Raw genomic sequence first — 20606 nt, 5'->3', positions numbered from 1 at the left:
TATCAGAAACTACAACAACTGTAACCGTACAGTGTGGTACCGAATTTATGAAGAGTAATATTGAAGGGAGGTTTTGTGTACGCCGGACCGTGCGATTAACAGCAGGTCGGGTGGTGAAATCGGGCGCAGTGTTGCCGCGTTCAGTAGTAATCACGCGCGCAACGAACACAACTTTTCGTTTACTTTCAACCATTAATTTTATTTCCTCTTATAAATTCCACTTCCCATCACCTTTTCTCATGAGGGCTTTGGACCTTGAACGACAGGTTTAAAAATGGTTAACTTCCTAATTCAGAAATATCACACTGTACAATTTTGCAAGAGTTATTTATATTATTATTTACATATATTTTAATTCTATCAATTTTCTTCGTCTGAAAAATCACTGTGTTCCGAAGAATCGGTGCTGCTGTCATTCATGTTGATTATGACTGACTCGAAATAAGGGATATTTGCAGACAGTCCATCTTTTTCCCAGTAGTGGTCTTCAATTTTCTCCGCGTGTTTAATACGTTGTTTCCAGAGTTCAGGGGTCACGGTACGTAAGGCTTCTCGGAATAAAGCGTAAATTGCTTCCATACTTCTACCATTTTCTAATTTGTTAGCCATGTTTGTTTTTGATGGTTATGAATTTCATGTTTTTGGTCCGTATTGAACTGAGAATAATATACAAGTAATAATAATAACAACGTAAATGTTTCCACCTTTTCAATACCAAAATATATTCACAAAATTATAAATTACATGGTACTAGTTTCGACCCATCTAGGGGTCATCATCAGCCGTATTGGAGCAAAGATCACTTTTGGTGAAATCCTAAGAGAATGTTATTTTAAAGAATAACAAGTGAAATGAGATATTATGGTAAAAGTTAATAATACAAGGAATATACATACTAGGAGGTTTTTAACAAAGAATAAAGTCTAAATGGGGTGTTGTAAAAATTATAATCATGGAAATCAGTAAGTTCTTGTATTGAAATGACATATATAAAATTACATATGGCTTAGGAAGAGGGCTTAAGGTGGGGCTGAAGGGTGCGGGAGAAAGTGTAATTGTCTTGGAAAAATACCTTTGATTAAATTTAGGATTGAGTTTAGGTTGGCTGCATTATTGTTTCTGAGGAAAGTGATAAATAGATCGAAGAGTATGTTGGGTTTCTCTGAGATTTCATTGAGATTGTGACTGGCATTAAAGTATTGGTCTAGGTGTATGTAGTAATTTTCCATTATGTTGAGTAAAGGGCCCTTGTTTGCTAATACGAGGATGTCCATGTCTTGTTCAATATTGGTGAAATTATGGTTGTAATCCTGCATGTGTTGGCCGATGGCTGAAAACCTGTTGTATTTTATTGCGTTAGTGTGCTCGTGGTATCTGATAATGAAGTTTCTCCCGGTTTGCCCGATGTAGGTTTTTTGACAGGTGGTACATTTGATCCTATAAACTCCTGATTTTAGAAAACTGCTGGTCTTGTTGATGTGTGAAGTATTGTATAAAATGTTCATGTTCTTACTGTTGGTTTTGAAGGCTATTTTAACGCCTCGTTTCTTAAAGATGTTGGTTAACTTGTAGATATCATTGTTGAACGTGAAGGTGGAAAATGTTAGAGGTTTGGTTATTTCTTTTTTGAGGGTAGTTTTTGGGCGATGTTTGTGTTTATTGATTATCCTTTCTATAAAATGATTGCTGAAGCCGTTGAATTTTGCGATACCGCGGATTGTGTTGAGTTCGTTTTTTAGATCTTTATTGGACATAGGTATGCTGAAGGCTCGGTGAACTAGGCTGTTGTATGTGGCTCGTTTGTGGGACTGGGGGTGCACTGAATCTTGGCGAATGGTGGAGGCTGTTTGAGTGGGTTTTCTGAAAATTTTTGTAACTGAAAGAATCTGAGTTTCTAGTGATGGTTAAATCTAGAAAGTTGATTTTTTGATTTGATTCGGATTCTAGTGTGAATTTGATATGAGGATCAATATTGTTGAGTCTTAAGAGGGTGGTGGGTGCGTTAATTGATTTCTCATTCATGATTACAAAGACATCGTCGACATATCTGGCCCAAAAGAGAATGTTTTCGAATTCGTTGTCAATTTTGGTGTATTCGAGGAAGTCCAGGTATATTTCTGCTAAGATACCTGAGGCCGGTGACCCCATTGCCAAACCATTTTGTTGATAAATGACATTGTCAAAAGTGAAGAAGTTATTGTCGATGATAAGTTTTAATATTGTGATAAAGTCTTGTATCTCTAGTTTGCTTAAGTGGCTGTTTTTGTTTAAATTGTTTATAATTATCGGGATTAATTTTGATACTTGTATGCTTGGGTACATGTTTACAATATCGAAAGAGTGGATGGAGTGATCCGGTTGCAAATTGAACTTGTTTAGTTTTTCTACTAGCTCAGATGTGTTTTTAATAGACTTTTTGGATAAGAATTGATAATTTTTTCTTAAGAAACATTGGATGAATTGTGATATTTTGTATAAGGGGCTCGGTCTATAGTTGATAATTGGCCGGATGGGAATTCCGGTTTTGTGAATTTTAGGAAGAGCTTTAGCAGTGGGGAGTCCTGGGTTCATATGTATGAGTTTGGATTTTTCCTGTTCGGTAAATAAAAATGAAGTGTTTTTAAGAGTTTGTTTAAGTAGTTTTTGAATTTTTTGGGTGGGGTCTTTTTTGATTATGGAAAATGAGCTGTCTGTGAAAAAGTTTTTTGTTTTTTCAATATATACTTTTTTATCCATGATAACTGTTGCATTGCCTTTGTCAGCTTTGGTTACGATGAGTTCGTTGTCTTTAATTTTCTTCTTGAGGGCGTATATGCGCTTTTGTTCAGCAATTTTTTCTCTATTATTGAGGTTATTTGCGGGGTTGGTTAAATTGGGGAGGATATCAGTCAGTTTCCTTTTAACATCGGTTCTAACCTCATTTTGCGTGTCTTCCGGCATTTTGCTGATGGCTAGCTCTGATTCTGTGATCATAGTAGCAGCTATGTTGAGGCTGTTCAAGTTTGGCCAGTTGTGTTTCGGTCCTTTGGATAAAGTTAAGTGTTCACTTTCACTTAAGGGCGTGTTAGACAGATTCACAACAGCTGGATGAAACTGCGTACGATCGAACGTGTTACTATTGGAGTTTCTAGTTTGTTGGTTATGTAGTTGGCAGTTTTTTAGCCTGTTGAGTTTATTCTCCAAATTTGACTGTTTTTTGGCTAGTTCGTAGAATAATGTGTTCTCTACTTCTTGATAGAATAGTGTCCATTGTGCGTTTGAAAGTAGTTTAGTCGCTGCGAGGTGAGTGTCGTATAATTTCTGATTCAAAAAAGATTTCTTCCTGTACAAGAATTTAATTTCGTCTCTTAACCATATTTTGTTTGTTTTGTTTTGAGTTTTGATGGTTTGAGGTGAAGTCCGATGTTTCTTTTTATTGCTTCTTAGAAAATTAGGTGTCAAGTTAAGTGATATACATTGCTTTAGGAAATCGATGTCTTTGCGTAATTTGGCTATCTTTAATTTTAGGCCTAGATATTGAAAGGCTTTCTGTTTTGCCTGGTAAGCTACATCATTGATGGTTATGAATTTCATGTTTTTGGTCCGTATTGAACTGAGAATAATATACAAGTAATAATAATAACAACGTAAACGTTTCCACCTTTTCAATACCAAAATATATTCACAAAATTATAAATTACATGGTACTAGTTTCGACCCATCTAGGGGTCATCATCAGCCGTATTGGAGCAAAGATCACTTTTGGTGAAATCCTAAGAGAATGTTATTTTAAAGAATAACAAGTGAAATGAGATATTATGGTAAAAGTTAATAATACAAGGAATATACATACTAGGAGGTTTTTAACAAAGAATAAAGTCTAAATGGGGTGTTGTAAAAATTATAATCATGGAAATCAGTAAGTTCTTGTATTGAAATGACATATATAAAATTACATATGGCTTAGGAAGAGGGCTTAAGGTGGGGCTGAAGGGTGCGGGAGAAAGTGTAATTGTCTAGCCAAATTACGCAAAGACATCGATTTCCTAAAGCAATGTATATCACTTAACTTGACACCTAATTTTCTAAGAAGCAATAAAAAGAAACATCGGACTTCACCTCAAACCATCAAAACTCAAAACAAAACAAACAAAATATGGTTAAGAGACGAAATTAAATTCTTGTACAGGAAGAAATCTTTTTTGAATCAGAAATTATACGACACTCACCTCGCAGCGACTAAACTACTTTCAAACGCACAATGGACACTATTCTATCAAGAAGTAGAGAACAAATTATTCTACGAACTAGCCAAAAAACAGTCAAATTTGGAGAATAAACTCAACAGGCTAAAAAACTGCCAACTACATAACCAACAAACTAGAAACTCCAATAGTAACACGTTCGATCGTACGCAGTTTCATCCAGCTGTTGTGAATCTGTCTAACACGCCCTTAAGTGAAAGTGAACACTTAACTTTATCCAAAGGACCGAAACACAACTGGCCAAACTTGAACAGCCTCAACATAGCTGCTACTATGATCACAGAATCAGAGCTAGCCATCAGCAAAATGCCGGAAGACACGCAAAATGAGGTTAGAACCGATGTTAAAAGGAAACTGACTGATATCCTCCCCAATTTAACCAACCCCGCAAATAACCTGATTAGAGAAAAAATTGCTGAACAAAAGCGCATATACGCCCTCAAGAAGAAAATTAAAGACAACGAACTCATCGTAACCAAAGCTGACAAAGGCAATGCAACAGTTATCATGGATAAAAAAGTATATATTGAAAAAACAAAAAACTTTTTCACAGACAGCTCATTTTCCATAATCAAAAAAGACCCCACCCAAAAAATTCAAAAACTACTTAAACAAACTCTTAAAAACACTTCATTTTTATTTACCGAACAGGAAAAATCCAAACTCATACATATGAACCCAGGACTCCCCACTGCTAAAGCTCTTCCTAAAATTCACAAAACCGGAATTCCCATCCGGCCAATTATCAACTATAGACCGAGCCCCTTATACAAAATATCACAATTCATCCAATGTTTCTTAAGAAAAAATTATCAATTCTTATCCAAAAAGTCTATTAAAAACACATCTGAGCTAGTAGAAAAACTAAACAAGTTCAATTTGCAACCGGATCACTCCATCCACTCTTTCGATATTGTAAACATGTACCCAAGCATACAAGTATCAAAATTAATCCCGATAATTATAAACAATTTAAACAAAAACAGCCACTTAAGCAAACTAGAGATACAAGACTTTATCACAATATTAAAACTTATCATCGACAATAACTTCTTCACTTTTGACAATGTCATTTATCAACAAAATGGTTTGGCAATGGGGTCACCGGCCTCAGGTATCTTAGCAGAAATATACCTGGACTTCCTCGAATACACCAAAATTGACAACGAATTCGAAAACATTCTCTTTTGGGCCAGATATGTCGACGATGTCTTTGTAATCATGAATGAGAAATCAATTAACGCACCCACCACCCTCTTAAGACTCAACAATATTGATCCTCATATCAAATTCACACTAGAATCCGAATCAAATCAAAAAATCAACTTTCTAGATTTAACCATCACTAGAAACTCAGATTCTTTCAGTTACAAAAATTTTCAGAAAACCCACTCAAACAGCCTCCACCATTCGCCAAGATTCAGTGCACCCCCAGTCCCACAAACGAGCCACATACAACAGCCTAGTTCACCGAGCCTTCAGCATACCTATGTCCAATAAAGATCTAAAAAACGAACTCAACACAATCCGCGGTATCGCAAAATTCAACGGCTTCAGCAATCATTTTATAGAAAGGATAATCAATAAACACAAACATCGCCCAAAAACTACCCTCAAAAAAGAAATAACCAAACCTCTAACATTTTCCACCTTCACGTTCAACAATGATATCTACAAGTTAACCAACATCTTTAAGAAACGAGGCGTTAAAATAGCCTTCAAAACCAACAGTAAGAACATGAACATTTTATACAATACTTCACACATCAACAAGACCAGCAGTTTTCTAAAATCAGGAGTTTATAGGATCAAATGTACCACCTGTCAAAAAACCTACATCGGGCAAACCGGGAGAAACTTCATTATCAGATACCACGAGCACACTAACGCAATAAAATACAACAGGTTTTCAGCCATCGGCCAACACATGCAGGATTACAACCATAATTTCACCAATATTGAACAAGACATGGACATCCTCGTATTAGCAAACAAGGGCCCTTTACTCAACATAATGGAAAATTACTACATACACCTAGACCAATACTTTAATGCCAGTCACAATCTCAATGAAATCTCAGAGAAACCCAACATACTCTTCGATCTATTTATCACTTTCCTCAGAAACAATAATGCAGCCAACCTAAACTCAATCCTAAATTTAATCAAAGGTATTTTTCCAAGACAATTACACTTTCTCCCGCACCCTTCAGCCCCACCTTAAGCCCTCTTCCTAAGCCATATGTAATTTTATATATGTCATTTCAATACAAGAACTTACTGATTTCCATGATTATAATTTTTACAACACCCCATTTAGACTTTATTCTTTGTTAAAAACCTCCTAGTATGTATATTCCTTGTATTATTAACTTTTACCATAATATCTCATTTCACTTGTTATTCTTTAAAATAACATTCTCTTAGGATTTCACCAAAAGTGATCTTTGCTCCAATACGGCTGATGATGACCCCTAGATGGGTCGAAACTAGTACCATGTAATTTATAATTTTGTGAATATATTTTGGTATTGAAAAGGTGGAAACGTTTACGTTGTTATTATTATTACTTGTATATTATGTTTGTTTTTGCTATTTTCCCTTTTACGTAAGCCCAAATGAGCTCGATTGGATTAAGCTCGCAATGGGCCACTGGTAACCAAATAATCTGTACATCTGGTCGAAGTCGTTTAGTCAGTTGTTCCAGCTTCTTTACCGATGTTTGAAACTAAGGCCTGGCAAGGACAATCAGTTCTCATTTAGTTAATTTGTTATAATCGTCAACTCCCAGTGATAGTGAAGTATTCTTTGACGTTATCCAATGTATAATTTCACGTTTCAGCCATGACATGTTCGGCTTTTTAGATGAAGGATCGACCATCATATGATATGGAGCTTGATCTATAACGACAGCCGAACTTTGAGGCAATAAACTCAGGACTTTCATGAACCTTCTTCATAATGAGTCTAGTTCATCTCATTCTGGTAATCACCACTACTTTTCTTGCCATTAAAACAAAGTTCTGCACCGTCAAGAAATCGTTCTTCACTTCCGATGTGTAAAATTATGACCTGGATGACGTATTTCCATCATTCTCCTTTAGAGCGGCTCCTATTCTCTTCACTGACGACAGCGATAATCCAAGACAATTTGCCACCTTCTGGTACACAGGGAACCTCTTGTCCCCTACTTTTCGCCCCTCACATTGAAAGAAAAAATAGCACTCAAAATCATTGCAAACCGGGCGAGTTGGCCATGCGGTTACGAACGCGCAGCTGTGAGCTCGCATCCGGGAGATAGTGGGTTTGAACCCCACTGACGGCAGCCCTGAAGATGGTTTTCCGTGGTTTCCCATTTTCACACCAGGCAAATGCTGGGGCTGTACCTTAATTAAGGCCACGGCTGCTTCCTTCCCATACCTCGGCGTTTCCTCTCCCATCGTCGCCATAAGACCTATCTATGTCGGTGCGACGTAAAGAAAATAACGAAAAAAAAATCATTGCAAGTTCACCCTCTGATAACGGCGGTCTCGGAGGCATTCTTGAAGTGACGTGTTCAACATGCAGAACATAGGAAAACTGTAAATAGCTTCCGGGCAAACCAAGGTCACGGGCATTCCGTTTCACAACTGCCCGGGGCGAGTGTACTGTGTTTCTTGCGCTCGTGATTACTGCTGAACACGGCAACACTGCGCCCAATTTCACCACCCGGCCTGCTGTTAATAGCACGGTCCGGCGAACACAAAACCTCCCTTCAATATTACTCTTCATAAATTCGGTACCACACTGTACGGTTACAGTTGTTGTAGTTTCTGATAACCATCACTGCGTGCTTCAAATTAAGCCCAAGTTTGTTGCTGTACGTTTATCCTGGGCTGAGAAAGAATTGCTTTAGAAAAATGATAAGAACGTTTTTCGGGGTGGTTGAAAAAATTGTAACTTGAGTATTACACTACAAATACATGTGGTTATAACATATAAACATTTCATTAGAATCAGACAAGTCGTTTTCCTTGTATATATTCCTAAGTGAGCGCTTCGTAGAGAAGCAGCCAAAAACCCAGGCAATATTTATTACAACCACAAATAAAAAATGTTTTAATGAACGTCGAAAACAATGCGTCTTACATACGCTAATGCAGAATTAAAGAAGGAAAATATTGGTATAACTCGAATTTCCATAGGCCTATTGGTTCGTTTGTAATTAAAGCCTAAACTCGAGTGTCCATAATAAAAAATCCGACAGTAAGGGACAATTCTGATATAATCGTTCTCCCCGCTGACAAGGGTAACGCGACAGTGGTGATGGATAAGGATGATTATGACAACAAGATCTTGTCTTTGTTAGCTGATCCCATATACAGGATTAACAGTCGTGATCCCACAACTCTCTACTCAAATGCGACCCTCAAATTAGTCAAGCAATCTTCAATTCCAGAAGATACAGCGAAGAGTCTCCTTCCAGGGGATGCTATTCCTCCGAGACTATATGGGCATCCTAAAATACATAAGGAAGGTGTTATTCTTAGGCCTATTGTGAGTACGATTGGTTCCCCGACATATGCCCTTTCTAAATATTTAGGTAGTCTACTTCAACCACACCTGGATAACACCCTTCCTATATTAAGGATTCCACACATTTCATTGAGAAGTTCTATATCACTTCAGCCAGCTAATATCTTGAGCCACTACAATCTAGGCTGAGTGAAATGTTAGTTTCGGGGAAGGCCTAAAATTTAATTATCAAATATTTGTTATTAGTTGTCCTATCGATAAATACTACATAATTAAAGTTACATAGAATTAAATTTCCAATCATTTATGTCTGATACATTTTTACCGTACCGGCTATGATAACACAGATATTCATGAATTTGTAAATTTTTTTTTTGCTTTGTATCAACGCCGAGCCACGAGAAAATGGGTTAACAGAATTTAATGAAAATCAGTGTGTAGAGTCTGGGAATAAGATAACTACAGTGTAATCTATAAACAATTTTATTCACCCTGGATGAAATGGTAGTTTAGGGGAAGGTGTCTAAAATTTAATTTTTAAATACCTCTGTTACTGGTCCTATCGAAAAGTACTACACTACAAAAGTTATAAGGAATACAATTTCCGATCATTTATGTTTTATTCAGTTTTACTGTACCTATTATGATAAGTGTAGTTTTTCAGAGTTGGAAGAAAATTAAATTTAATGTCAAAAATATTTTTGGTGCGTATTGAATTTAGGTTTATATTAAGGGTTGAGGGTAATTGTTTCCACCTTTTCAATACTACAACAGTCTGAAGTCATTAATACATCACATATTTATTAGATTTCAACATAGGGATCAGTTTCGGCATCTGTATTTGCCATCATCAGCCAAAGGAAAAATTGTTACAAGGCGTTATTCAAATCTATATAACATAATTTTAAAATATATTGAACCATACTCTTAAACTATATGTTTGATGTTCCAAAATGTCATTAGCCGAATTTATTTTAATGTATGTTAGTAACTAGAATGTATAATTGGCCAAGAAAAATGGTATGTCCTTAATGTCTAAGCAGCTGTAATTTTTTTTAAAAGTGATTTTAATTAAACTAGATGCTTAATCAGCATTTTGCAACAACTACAAGGATTTGACAACGTTTTAACTATTTATATCCAAAAAATTGTACAGAATTAACAAATTATAATGTATAGCATAAGAAATACCCTAGTAATTTAAATAAAAAAGTTTTATGGCGTACACCTAACACACAAGTCTGAAATATAACAGCCTGACTAAATATTGGCGGGTAAATAGCTGGGGAGTTAGATAACTTTCTTCTTTAGCATGCCGTTCCTCTGGTTCATGAATTTTTTGATACTGCTGATACGTAGCACACTAGTTCATCGTAGTATTCCAGCTATTCAATCACTATTCTGAGGCACTGATTAGAATGAGCAGTGTGCACACTTAAGGCAGAGGCTCTCTTAGTAGTAGCATGAACTGGTCTGGAATTACAATTTAGGCCTATTCCAAATTATAGCACCACAATTCACTAAATAACTCAAAATTCAACCCTGAAAAGAACAGTTTCTTAAGAAAAGCTTCTTCCTTTTCACTTTTATTAAATCTACATTCATTTTTGGCTTGGAGGAAAAATTTGCCTCCAAGTCAGTTTTTTCCCCTGCCAGTGTAGTGAATTGAGATTTCCCCACTCATCGGGTACTCGTAGGAAACAGATAAGTACACGAGAATAGTTTTTGCCCTGGTACTCTCCACTATTCGAAACCACCCCACCCCGCCGATAAAAAACGAAAGAGTGCTCACGGTTCACAGATGTCTGCGGCCTGGTCATTCCATCTGTCAGGCATCCAGAAAGATACATTTTCTCATAAATTCTAGAGTGCTTAAGGCCCAGATATAATGTACAGAATATTCTACAAAGTTCTCGTCTACCCAGTACCATTCCGGATGTTACATTGTGTTTCACAATTCTGTCGTGGATTACAAATCATATATATGGATAATAATAAATTATATATAGGTTCTTACATTAACTAAATTCATTTAAATGTCTATATATAACAAATGTTTCATGACTAGGGGGCGGATTTATATGACCTAAAAATGTATGAAATATGTATGCACTTATGACCTAAAAACATAAAAATATGACCTGTAAAATTCAAAATATGACTTAATGAATAGCATCTATGTTACATAGAAGCACTTTTATTACGATTGCTACAGGCTGCAATTAATTTACAGTTTAAAAAATGTTTAATTCTTCGAAATCTCTAACCCAAAATCAACTAAAATGATGAATATTTCATGAACTCGTTAAGATTACACTGCATACTCCTAGGCAAGGACGGACTCTGTGGAAGACATAAACACTACAGTCAATTTTACTGTTCAATATTCAATTAATTTTTAATTTATACACAAAAACATATGTTATTTGAATGAAACTTTCATACCTGATCTAGTCTACATTATCAGAATTGTTGCAATTTATGACCGCATGCGTCTTAAGATTGTTGAATGAGAATCCCCTCCTGTTGTCGCTGAGTAAGGTCTTGTAGCGAGAAAAACTTCTTTCGACATCACATGATGTAATGGGAGCGTACTTGAATAGAGTTAAATCACTTGGAGAAAATTTCTGGAAATCTGCAGATGAAGGGTGTCCACAAAGAATGTCTGTCACTTATTCCATGCAGGTACACAAGTCCACTATTTTTTTCCAGTACATTTTCTAATTTTCTACACACCCTAGATGCTATTGTCCCTTTCGCAAGCTTCAATTCCTGTTCAATGCACTTTACAATATCCAGTGCATCGCTTAGTTCTGCATCTGAAACTTCCAGTTGCATGATTGCTCCAGATAAAGAATTTAAATCGGACTTTATGTAAGCCAGGTCCGCTTTTAATGTAGTGCTTGAAAATAAATCTTGAGTGGTTTTTATGGAGGACGATTCTGCAGGATCAAAAGTCTTCACGATCTTCTCCACGACATCTAGGTTGTTGCAATAGTACACTGCGGCATCAAGCCAAGTCCCCCATCGCGTTATAACTGGCTTGGGAGGTAGGGGTAGTGAAGGTGCTTCTTCTTGAAATTTCTGAACGCGAAGTGGAGCTTTGACAAACACTTTCTTACAGTTCGATATTAATTTATCAACTTCAGGGTAGCTACTTCTGACTTCTTCAGCTGCCCTATGCAAGGCATGTGCAAGACATGTCACATGTATCATTTTTGGGTATAGCATTTTAAGTCCCTTGGCTGCCTTCACCATATACGGAGCAGCGTCAGTTACAAGTAGAAAAATGTGCTCTCTCTTTGCCCCGTTTGGCCACAACAGATTCATTAAATTGTCGAAGAGAACTGCAATGGTGGAATGGTTTGTCTTCTCTAGCACTTCACATGTCAGGAGGAACGTATCTCCAGGCCGGTCTTCCTTCAGCGTGCCAACGATCACATTTGGAGGCCGGTCTTCCTTCAGCGTGCCAACGATCACATTTGCTACATATCTTCCATCCACATCTGTGGTGTCGTCTATTGAAACCCATATCTTACTGTCTCCCACGCCACGCCTTATTATATCCAATATCTCTTCATAACAAGGGGTCAGATAGTCCTTCCTGAGAGTAGATTCGTTGGGAACAGAATGCTTTGTATATTTTTCAAGAAACTGTCTGAAGCTTCGGCTGTTAAGTTTCTTTAAAGGGATATTAGACGGAACCATCATCTTGCAGACATCTTGTGAAAATTGTTTACACTGTGAACTTGATGTCGGGGTTTCGAATAGCAGACGTTGCTTATTTTCGAGTGCAGAATATCTAGTTACACAATTCTTATGTTTTACAGTATTACAGTGTTGTTGCACACAGAAGCATTTTTCGGCAGTAACTTTTACCTCGCACAATTTACAGAATAATTTCACTCCATCCGTACTGAATATGTTTTCACCGAACTCGCGAACAAAACTTTGCAACTTTCCACAAATTGAGACTTTCGTTTTAGGCATATTGAAAGGAACTGAATGACTGAAGCTCCCTAATGACCAAGGTCATTCAGTGTGTTGAAGGTGGAAGAGGGAAGGGGAGAGATAAGAACGACGACAAATAACTGCAGAATTACCTCTGCTTCCGTGTAAACAATAGCCCAGTTTCGAGGAATTGACCCAGCTAGCAAACAATAGCTCCTACCTGTTAGAAACATTCCATACACTACTTTATAATGATTCTTCAGTAGTATATTCCAGTCTATCCTGAAAAATAATTTCTAGAGCTTATTCTGATTTTTATAATACGAAATTAAAATGAAAATTACCAAAATATGCCGTTATAATGATATTTTGTTGAAAATATGCCATAAAAGTTAAGAAAGCCAAAATATGCATTTATATGCCCAATGAAACCTGTTTAATTTTGATTATCATGCTTGGAAACGTGTTGAAAATACAAGAGTATAAGATATAATGTTAAGGGAAAAAATATGACTGGTCATAGAAATTCGCCCCCTATTCATGACATAACCTTACAAATAATGCGATCATAAACTAATAATGATACTAAGCGGTTGTACATCACCAGTCTTAATAATGATAATCATAATCGAAAAATAATTATAATAATTCAAGCTCGATACTTGCATTATTTACCCCTGGGTGAGAGAATATTGTTTTAAAGTTATATTAGCTTATCACACTTGTGTCAGTACCCCCTCTCCCTGTAACTTGAAGCAATTTCCACAGTCCGTCACACTCATTGACTTTACCTTGGTCGTAGATTGTATCCCTTTGACGTCGTGGGATGGGCTCTCTTTCTCTTGACCGTATCGTGCCGCGTCAGGGATCGGGGTTGCCTCGCCACCAGCCTCTATCTCGATGATACTCGATGCAGTCTCCTCATGACCAGACTGAGCTGTGTCATCAGTAGCCTCTCCTCGAGGTTGACCCGCGGTAGTACCAGGCTTAAAGTGTATGCACAGCGGTTGGGTGACTGCCGTAACTCCGATGCATGGACCTTGACAGGAGGGTTGGTCTTTAGTAGGTAGACCTCATGACCCAGCTGCTTATCCACCTCGATGGGACCAACCCACTTAGGTGCAAGACCTGCGTGAAACCCTCCAATCTTATTACTGACTGGGTGGTTACGTAGCAGTACTTGTGGCCCGGTAGGAAGATCTGGGTCTCTTCGACATCTTGAGCCTTGGCCTCGGTAAGGGATCTCCTCTCGGCTAATGCTTGCATCTCCTTGATGTCTTGGTGCTGCTGCGACTGTGCTGGGGAAACAGCTTGTCATTGTGACCAGAAGTGGGTAATGGACGAATATCCCAATCCCCGGTGCCGTATAGCTGTCGACCAAGGAACAGCTCCACTGGGGTATAGCCATTGACACGGTTGATGTGTCGTCGCAGTGCAAAGAGTGACTGTGGTATCTGACTGTCTCACAGTCGATGTTCTTTGTCTATTAGGTGGACCCTTAGCATCCTTTTCAGCTCCTGGTTCAGTCATTCCGTTGGATTGGCCCTTAGGTTGTAGATAGGGGTGGTCCAGTGCTCCACATACCATTCTGTTATCATTTGCTGCCATTTCCTCGATGTGAACTGGCTCCCGTTGTCTGACAGAATGCACCGTGGATAACCATATGGGCTGAATACTTCATCTTGTAGAAGGCTGGTGATGTGTCCTGTTGTGACTTCCGGTGTCGGAAAGGCCGCAATCCATCTTGTGAAGAGGTCGGTGTTTACTAGGGGTCCTGTTTTACCCCGTGGTGTTCTAGTGTAAGGACCCATTAAGTCCAGGGCTATGACTTCCCAAGGGCGTTGCGGCTGTCTTCCTCGCTGACTGGAATATGGCTTCCTATTGCTCGCTTTGGTGCAGGCTCAGACCTTGCACCCCTTCACATAGTCCAGGATGTCTTTCCGTATGTTGACCCAGAAGAATCTTTGTCGGATAGACTGATGCCTCACTTCGCTTCGTGGATGTCCGACTTCAGTGCTGTCGTGGAAACTTCTAGAGGATGTCCATCATGTGCTGTCTGGGGATCACCACTACTGCATGCATGTCGGAGAGGTGAGATCGGCACATCAAAAGTCCTCCGTCAACCCGGAAGTTCTTGTAGCACATCTTGAATTCCCTCGGGATGAGTCGACTGTCGGTGTTCTGTGTCCTAATCCACTGTGTCATGGTCCTACAGGGCTTGTCTTGTTCTTACACTGTTTGATTACTCCCAGATCAAGTTCCTTCCTGATGGTCATGAGGACAGGTTCCTTAGGCTTACTCTGGTGTTTTCATGGGAACTCCCTCTCGACAGTTGTGTTCCTAGCTTCAGGTTTCATCGCGGAGTGCCTAGATACCGTATAATCCCAAATACCACCCACAATTTCCCCCCCAAAATATTGGTTCTAAATCTTGGGTGCGGGTCATATTCAAGCTGTTCATTCTTGTAAATATTTACTTCGTTTACATGGAGTACTGAAATGGATTTGAATACGGTTACCGTACTCAATATACCACATGTAAACTGGCATTCGGGTCTTATTGTGTTTTAGTTGCGTTTTAGAAAACAAGATCGATTTTTTCTCAATACGGTTACAGTGGCATGTAAACGCGAAATGCAAGGTCATGAAATACGGTAAATCAGAGAATATGGGTAAATATGAAAGCTGCTGCTGCGGATGCTCGATCTTCATTTGTTTCACAAGTGTTGCTGGCATGCTGGGTGCGCGAATAGCTTATCTCACGGGATATACTTTGTGAGAGTGGAGACTGTTGGTTACGGAAGTCTACCTCTCTCACATTCGAGTTCCATATCTGTCCCGTGAAAGTGCTGTCTCGATAGTAAGCGATGGATTCAAAACAGAGTCTCCGGTCATTTACTATGTGTGAGAAATTTAAAGTTGTACAATATTGATGAATCGTGTATTCGTGATTGGCGGAAGAAGGAAAAACTTCTAAAAAGTAATGGCGACCGCAGAGCGTTCCGCGGGCAGAGTGCAGTGTTTCCGGAAATTGAAGAAAGACTCCAGAAATTTGTGATAGGAAGACGTGAGTTAGGATATGGTATTTCTAGTGAAATGTGTCAATTGAAAGCACTAAAGATCTCAAAAGAACTCAAAACACAGGGTTTCACTGCAAGCCGCAGAAGGATCTGAAACATTTATCGGAGAATGGGATTGTGCATTCGTTGACGTACGTCTATTTCACGTTGTCTCCCTGGGGATATGATGAAAAATTAACGGCCTTTCAGCGCCACATTATTCATTTGAGGAAGCAAAATTCTTATTTGCTGTCGTACATTGGGAATGCTGACCAGACACCTGTCTATTTTGAAATGCCGTTGGAAAATACAGTGGATACGAAGGGTTCTAAAAGCGTAACCATCTGAACGAGTGGTAATGAAAAGCAACGATGCACGGTAATATTGTGCGTATTAGTGGATGGAACCAAACTCCCTCCATATGTGGTTCTGAAAAGGAAACTTGCCGTCCGATGTTATTGTTAGAACACGAATCCGGCTGGGTGGACAGTGCATTAGTTGAGGACTGGGTGAAGTGCGTTTTGCAGCGTCGCCCGGGAGCTTTGTTACAAAAAGGAAACATGCTTGTGTTGGACAGTTACGGAGTTACTAACGCCGTAAGAGGTATGATGAGGAAAGAAAAAGACGATCTTGCGATAATTTCCGGAGGACTCCTATTTTACAGCCGTTGGATGTGTGCATGAACCGGCCTTTCAAAACTGCAACGAAACAGTTGTACACCGAATAGATGCCTGATGGTGATCACGCGTTAACACCAACCGGACAAGTGAAGAGGCCTGAAGTGGGACTAATATGCAGCTGTATCAAGACCACGTGGCGCACACTCCCAGCGATCTAGTGTTCAAAAGCTTTAAGAAATGGGGAATTTCAAATTCAGTGGTTGGTAGTGAGGACAACTATTTGTGGAAAGAAGCCAGCAACGAAAGTTCCTAGGGTGAAACTTCAGATGACGACAGTGAGTTGTGAATGATCTGAGTATTGGACCGATTTTATTTACTATTTTTGTGATGACTTTATTAAGTGTAAGCTGTTTGAATTTGTATTTGTGGTATATTTGAAGAAAATTAAATAGGTATATAAGTTATTGATTTTTTATTTTTTTCCTTATTTTGCCATCTCAAATTTAGGGTGTGGGTCTTATTCGGTGGCGGGTGGTATTCAGGATTATACGGTATGTGCCTGGCCAGGCTTCTAGAAATATAAATTTCCTCATAAATTCTAGAGTGCTTAAGACCCATCTAAATGTAGCACAGAGTAAAATCTTGAAGAGTTCAGCTTCAGTCCATGAGGCACTGTATAATTTTAGGAAATAACACTGCTTGTCGATAGACCCAAAAATTATGAAGGAAGTCGCAAATCAAATATATAAATGTATTACAGAGCAAGTTCTTGAAGAGTAGATCGGCACTGTGCTTCCAAAAGTTTTGTAAATTACATCAATTAAATTATTAAAACACGAAAAAATCTCCTTCCGTCATTTCTTGAAAGAATGGTCTGAGAATGAAGTCTATATATCGATCAGCATTTATTGATTAACGGAAAAATATAGGCCCCATAAATCTGGGAGCACTTATTGCAAACCAAACTCCTGTCTTTACATCATGAAGTGGGCGGACATGCAGCTGGTGGGGATTTTCTGCACACCAGTAGCGATCGCTTTGACTATTTACATAGCCACTTAAGTGTAGCCATGCTACATCACTATAAAATAAAAGTTCTGGGTCAAATACACATTCTGAACTGACTGAAACAACCAGTTACAATACCGAACAGTAGTGGGACTGTCAGGTCCTCTTAAATACTGGGCAAGGGTGGGTTTGTACGGTTTTGCTTTAAACAGTTTTGTTGCTCTGTGGGCCCAGGTATAATGTACAGAATATTCTACAGAGTTCTCATTTACCCAGTATCATTCTGGATGTTACAGTGTGTGTCGCAATTCTGTAGTGGATTACAAATCATATATACAGGTGGTAATAAATTATATACAGGTTCTTACATTAACTAAACTCATCTAAATGTCTATGTACCACAAAGGTTAGTGAATTCACTTACTATTGCAAGCTTCTTTCATGGCAAATTCCAGATGTCGTGTGTTTATATTTGTACATTTCATTAATGGCGGAAGAAGGAGTTTTTTTCGTGTTTTAATAATTTAATTGATGTAATTTACAAAACTTTTGGAAGCACAGTGCCGATCTACTCTTCAAGAACTTGCTCCGTAATATATTTATATATTTGATTTGCAACTTCCTTCATAATTTTTGGGTCTATCGACAAGCAGTGTTATTTCCTAAAATTATACAGTGCCTCTTGGACTGAAGCTGAAGATTTTACTCTGTGCTACATTTAGATACGTATTTGATTCTGGACGTCTTCATACACAGTGCTGTCTCACACAACTAACTTACGGGACTTCTAGAAGCACAGTGCCGATCTAGTTTTCAGAAACTTGCTACATAGTACATTTGTGTATTTGATCGGCGACTTCTTCATAATTTTTGGATCTATTGACGGGCAGTGCTATTCCCTAAAATTATACAGTGCCTCATAAACTGCATCTGAATTCCTCAGGAATTTGCTCAGTACTATATTTGGATACGTATTTGATTCTGGACTTCTTCCCATCCAGTGCTCTCTAACGCTTATGTCTTACTAACATTCTTGATCCATGACTTCTTCATGATTGACACGCAGTGCTGATCCTTAAAATTATACGGTGCCTTATAAACTGCAGCTAATAAATACGTATTTGATTTTAGACTTTTTTTGTAACATTGTGTTATAGTGCTTCATAAACTGCATGTGATTGACTTTTTTTCAACGCACAGTACTCCCTAAAGATTTTAGTGCTTCACTATCAGCAACTTTTATACTTTGCAATTTATTTATCTGTGCATTGTTTTACAGGTACTTGTGATTGGCTGATGATGACGAAAAATACTGGTCGAAACCGGTACCAATTTTAATTAAATATAAATGTAAATTTACATTTCTTATTTTAATAGTATTGAATGGTTGAACCATTTTATAATTTCTTTTAACTTATTACTGACAGTGTTAAGTTTGCGACGTCTAGGGAGTCTTTCCATTTTCGTGCCCGTTGTATCTTCCCTTTCGTTTGTTAGAAACTTCATTTTTCCTTTACCTCTTCCTTTTTCCCCTTTGATTAGTGTTAAGAGAGGACAGTTGCCTAGTTGCACAACCTCTTTAAACAATAATCACCACGACCAGCTAGGCTAGGCTGAAACGTTTGAAGGCAAACATACTGCTCCACGGTACTAAGTGTAACTGGTATGGTTTGCTTATTTTCTATGCCATTCCTGTGATATGATGTTTGTGACAGTATTTTAGTGGTAATAGATTCATAACTTTCCTTGTGATTCTTTTCAAGTTTTTTCTGTAAAATTTTTTTTCTGTTCTGTTGTGATTGAACATTATTTTAAATCTTGCAGCTGCAGTTTCTTGAGCTGAAGGCATAGCTGCTTCAGAATGAGCTATAATAGTTACTACAAGGGAGCGTAAGTAATTTTGTTTCTGCACTATACTGCTTTATACATGTTTATTTAACAAACCTGCTAAATAGGAGTCAATGGCCACAGTATCAGGCCTTGTAAGAAAGTATCATTGTCATTAAATTATCTAGTTTTATTCTCCAGCCAGATTAAGATAGTGAATCAGTCAAGAATATTCTATCCTTTAAAAAAAAAAAAATTTTCTCTGCACATTAGTTAAAGAAGCATATTGACAGGATATTGTGTTTTTCTCTCTTCTTCATCCCCTATAGCAAGAAATTAGTCATTACTAGGGACGGTAAGTGGTTTTATTATAAGGGATTAGATATATGTATCTTACCTGTCCGGGAAAATATTCACTGAACTGAAGAGAGATCAATTTCGGGATGTTTTCTGTATACAGTGAAATGCTGCTGTAACAAATGCCAGTATAATGAAATGGAGTGCAAAGTTTACATTCAACCATTGAACATACTGTTACGTGCTCATGTGACCGTCAACCTTGTCGCAGCCCTTTCGCTATTACCTGAAAGGGGATGACTAAGCCAGCTCGGGTAACTTCCCAGCCCGCTCGAGGATATGCCGTAGCCCTTCTGCTATTGATCCTTTCACCTAGTTTCTTTATGCGCTTTCTGGAAGATACGACAGGAAGGTTCGATCTCCAGCCAAAGCCTGAATGTTCTAGTGGCCCAACATCGAGGTATAAATACAAGGCCCCTGTGAGCGAGTTGTTGTAGTGTCGGAGAGACATGTGGCTGTGTAACTGGAGGTGACAGAATGAAAGACTGTGTTAGGAGTACTGTGTGTGTGTGTACTTCTGTGGATTGAGGACTGCTGTGAATCAGCGATTGAAGTAGTTATCTTGAGTGTGAGGATAATTGGACGTTGGTTAATATTCGTTGTCATGAGTATCGTCCTGCTGTTGGATACTCTTGAGCTGTTGCTGATTGTTGTTCACTTCATGTTATTGTGTGAAGTACCGGATTATCATTGGAGTTCGACCCAACAAACAGTCGTGTGTTTTATAGCCAGTGACACTGTGTTCAAATCCAGCTTTCTACAAACAGTCGCTTTATGAGTTGATTGACTGGACTTGGGGAAGTGAAAGTGAGGCTTAAGCGTCTGCGAGTAAACGGGCGGGCTAGACCTCCTACCATGTGTACAGTAGAGAGATTTGTAAATAGACTGGTAATTAGTAGTGTGGCCATTCGTAACTGGTTAGAATGGCTTGCGTGTAATTATGTGTGTGTGCATTTATTAGGCTGAAATAAATTAGAGTATTTAAAAATAAAAATTTCATTGTTCCGCATTGATAGGTATCACAGT

General features: G+C 38.2%; 1 protein-coding gene across 1 annotated transcript in view; it reads left to right on the top strand.

Moving 5' to 3' along the window:
- LOC136878884 (zinc finger protein on ecdysone puffs) overlaps positions 1-20606 on the top strand; it is a 304897-nt gene that overhangs the window by 10203 nt on the left and 274088 nt on the right. The window contains exon 2 of the mRNA XM_068228845.1: positions 19221-19286. Within this exon, the coding sequence (XP_068084946.1) occupies positions 19258-19286 (29 nt within the window). The 5' untranslated portion in view covers positions 19221-19257. The remainder of the gene's footprint in view (positions 1-19220; positions 19287-20606) is intronic.

The sequence above is a fragment of the Anabrus simplex genome, chromosome 8 (genome assembly GCF_040414725.1).
Source record: "Anabrus simplex isolate iqAnaSimp1 chromosome 8, ASM4041472v1, whole genome shotgun sequence".
Lineage (NCBI taxonomy): Eukaryota > Metazoa > Arthropoda > Insecta > Orthoptera > Tettigoniidae > Anabrus > Anabrus simplex.
Note: the sequence above shows the minus strand (reverse complement) of the source record. Positions and strands in the feature narration are given on the sequence as shown.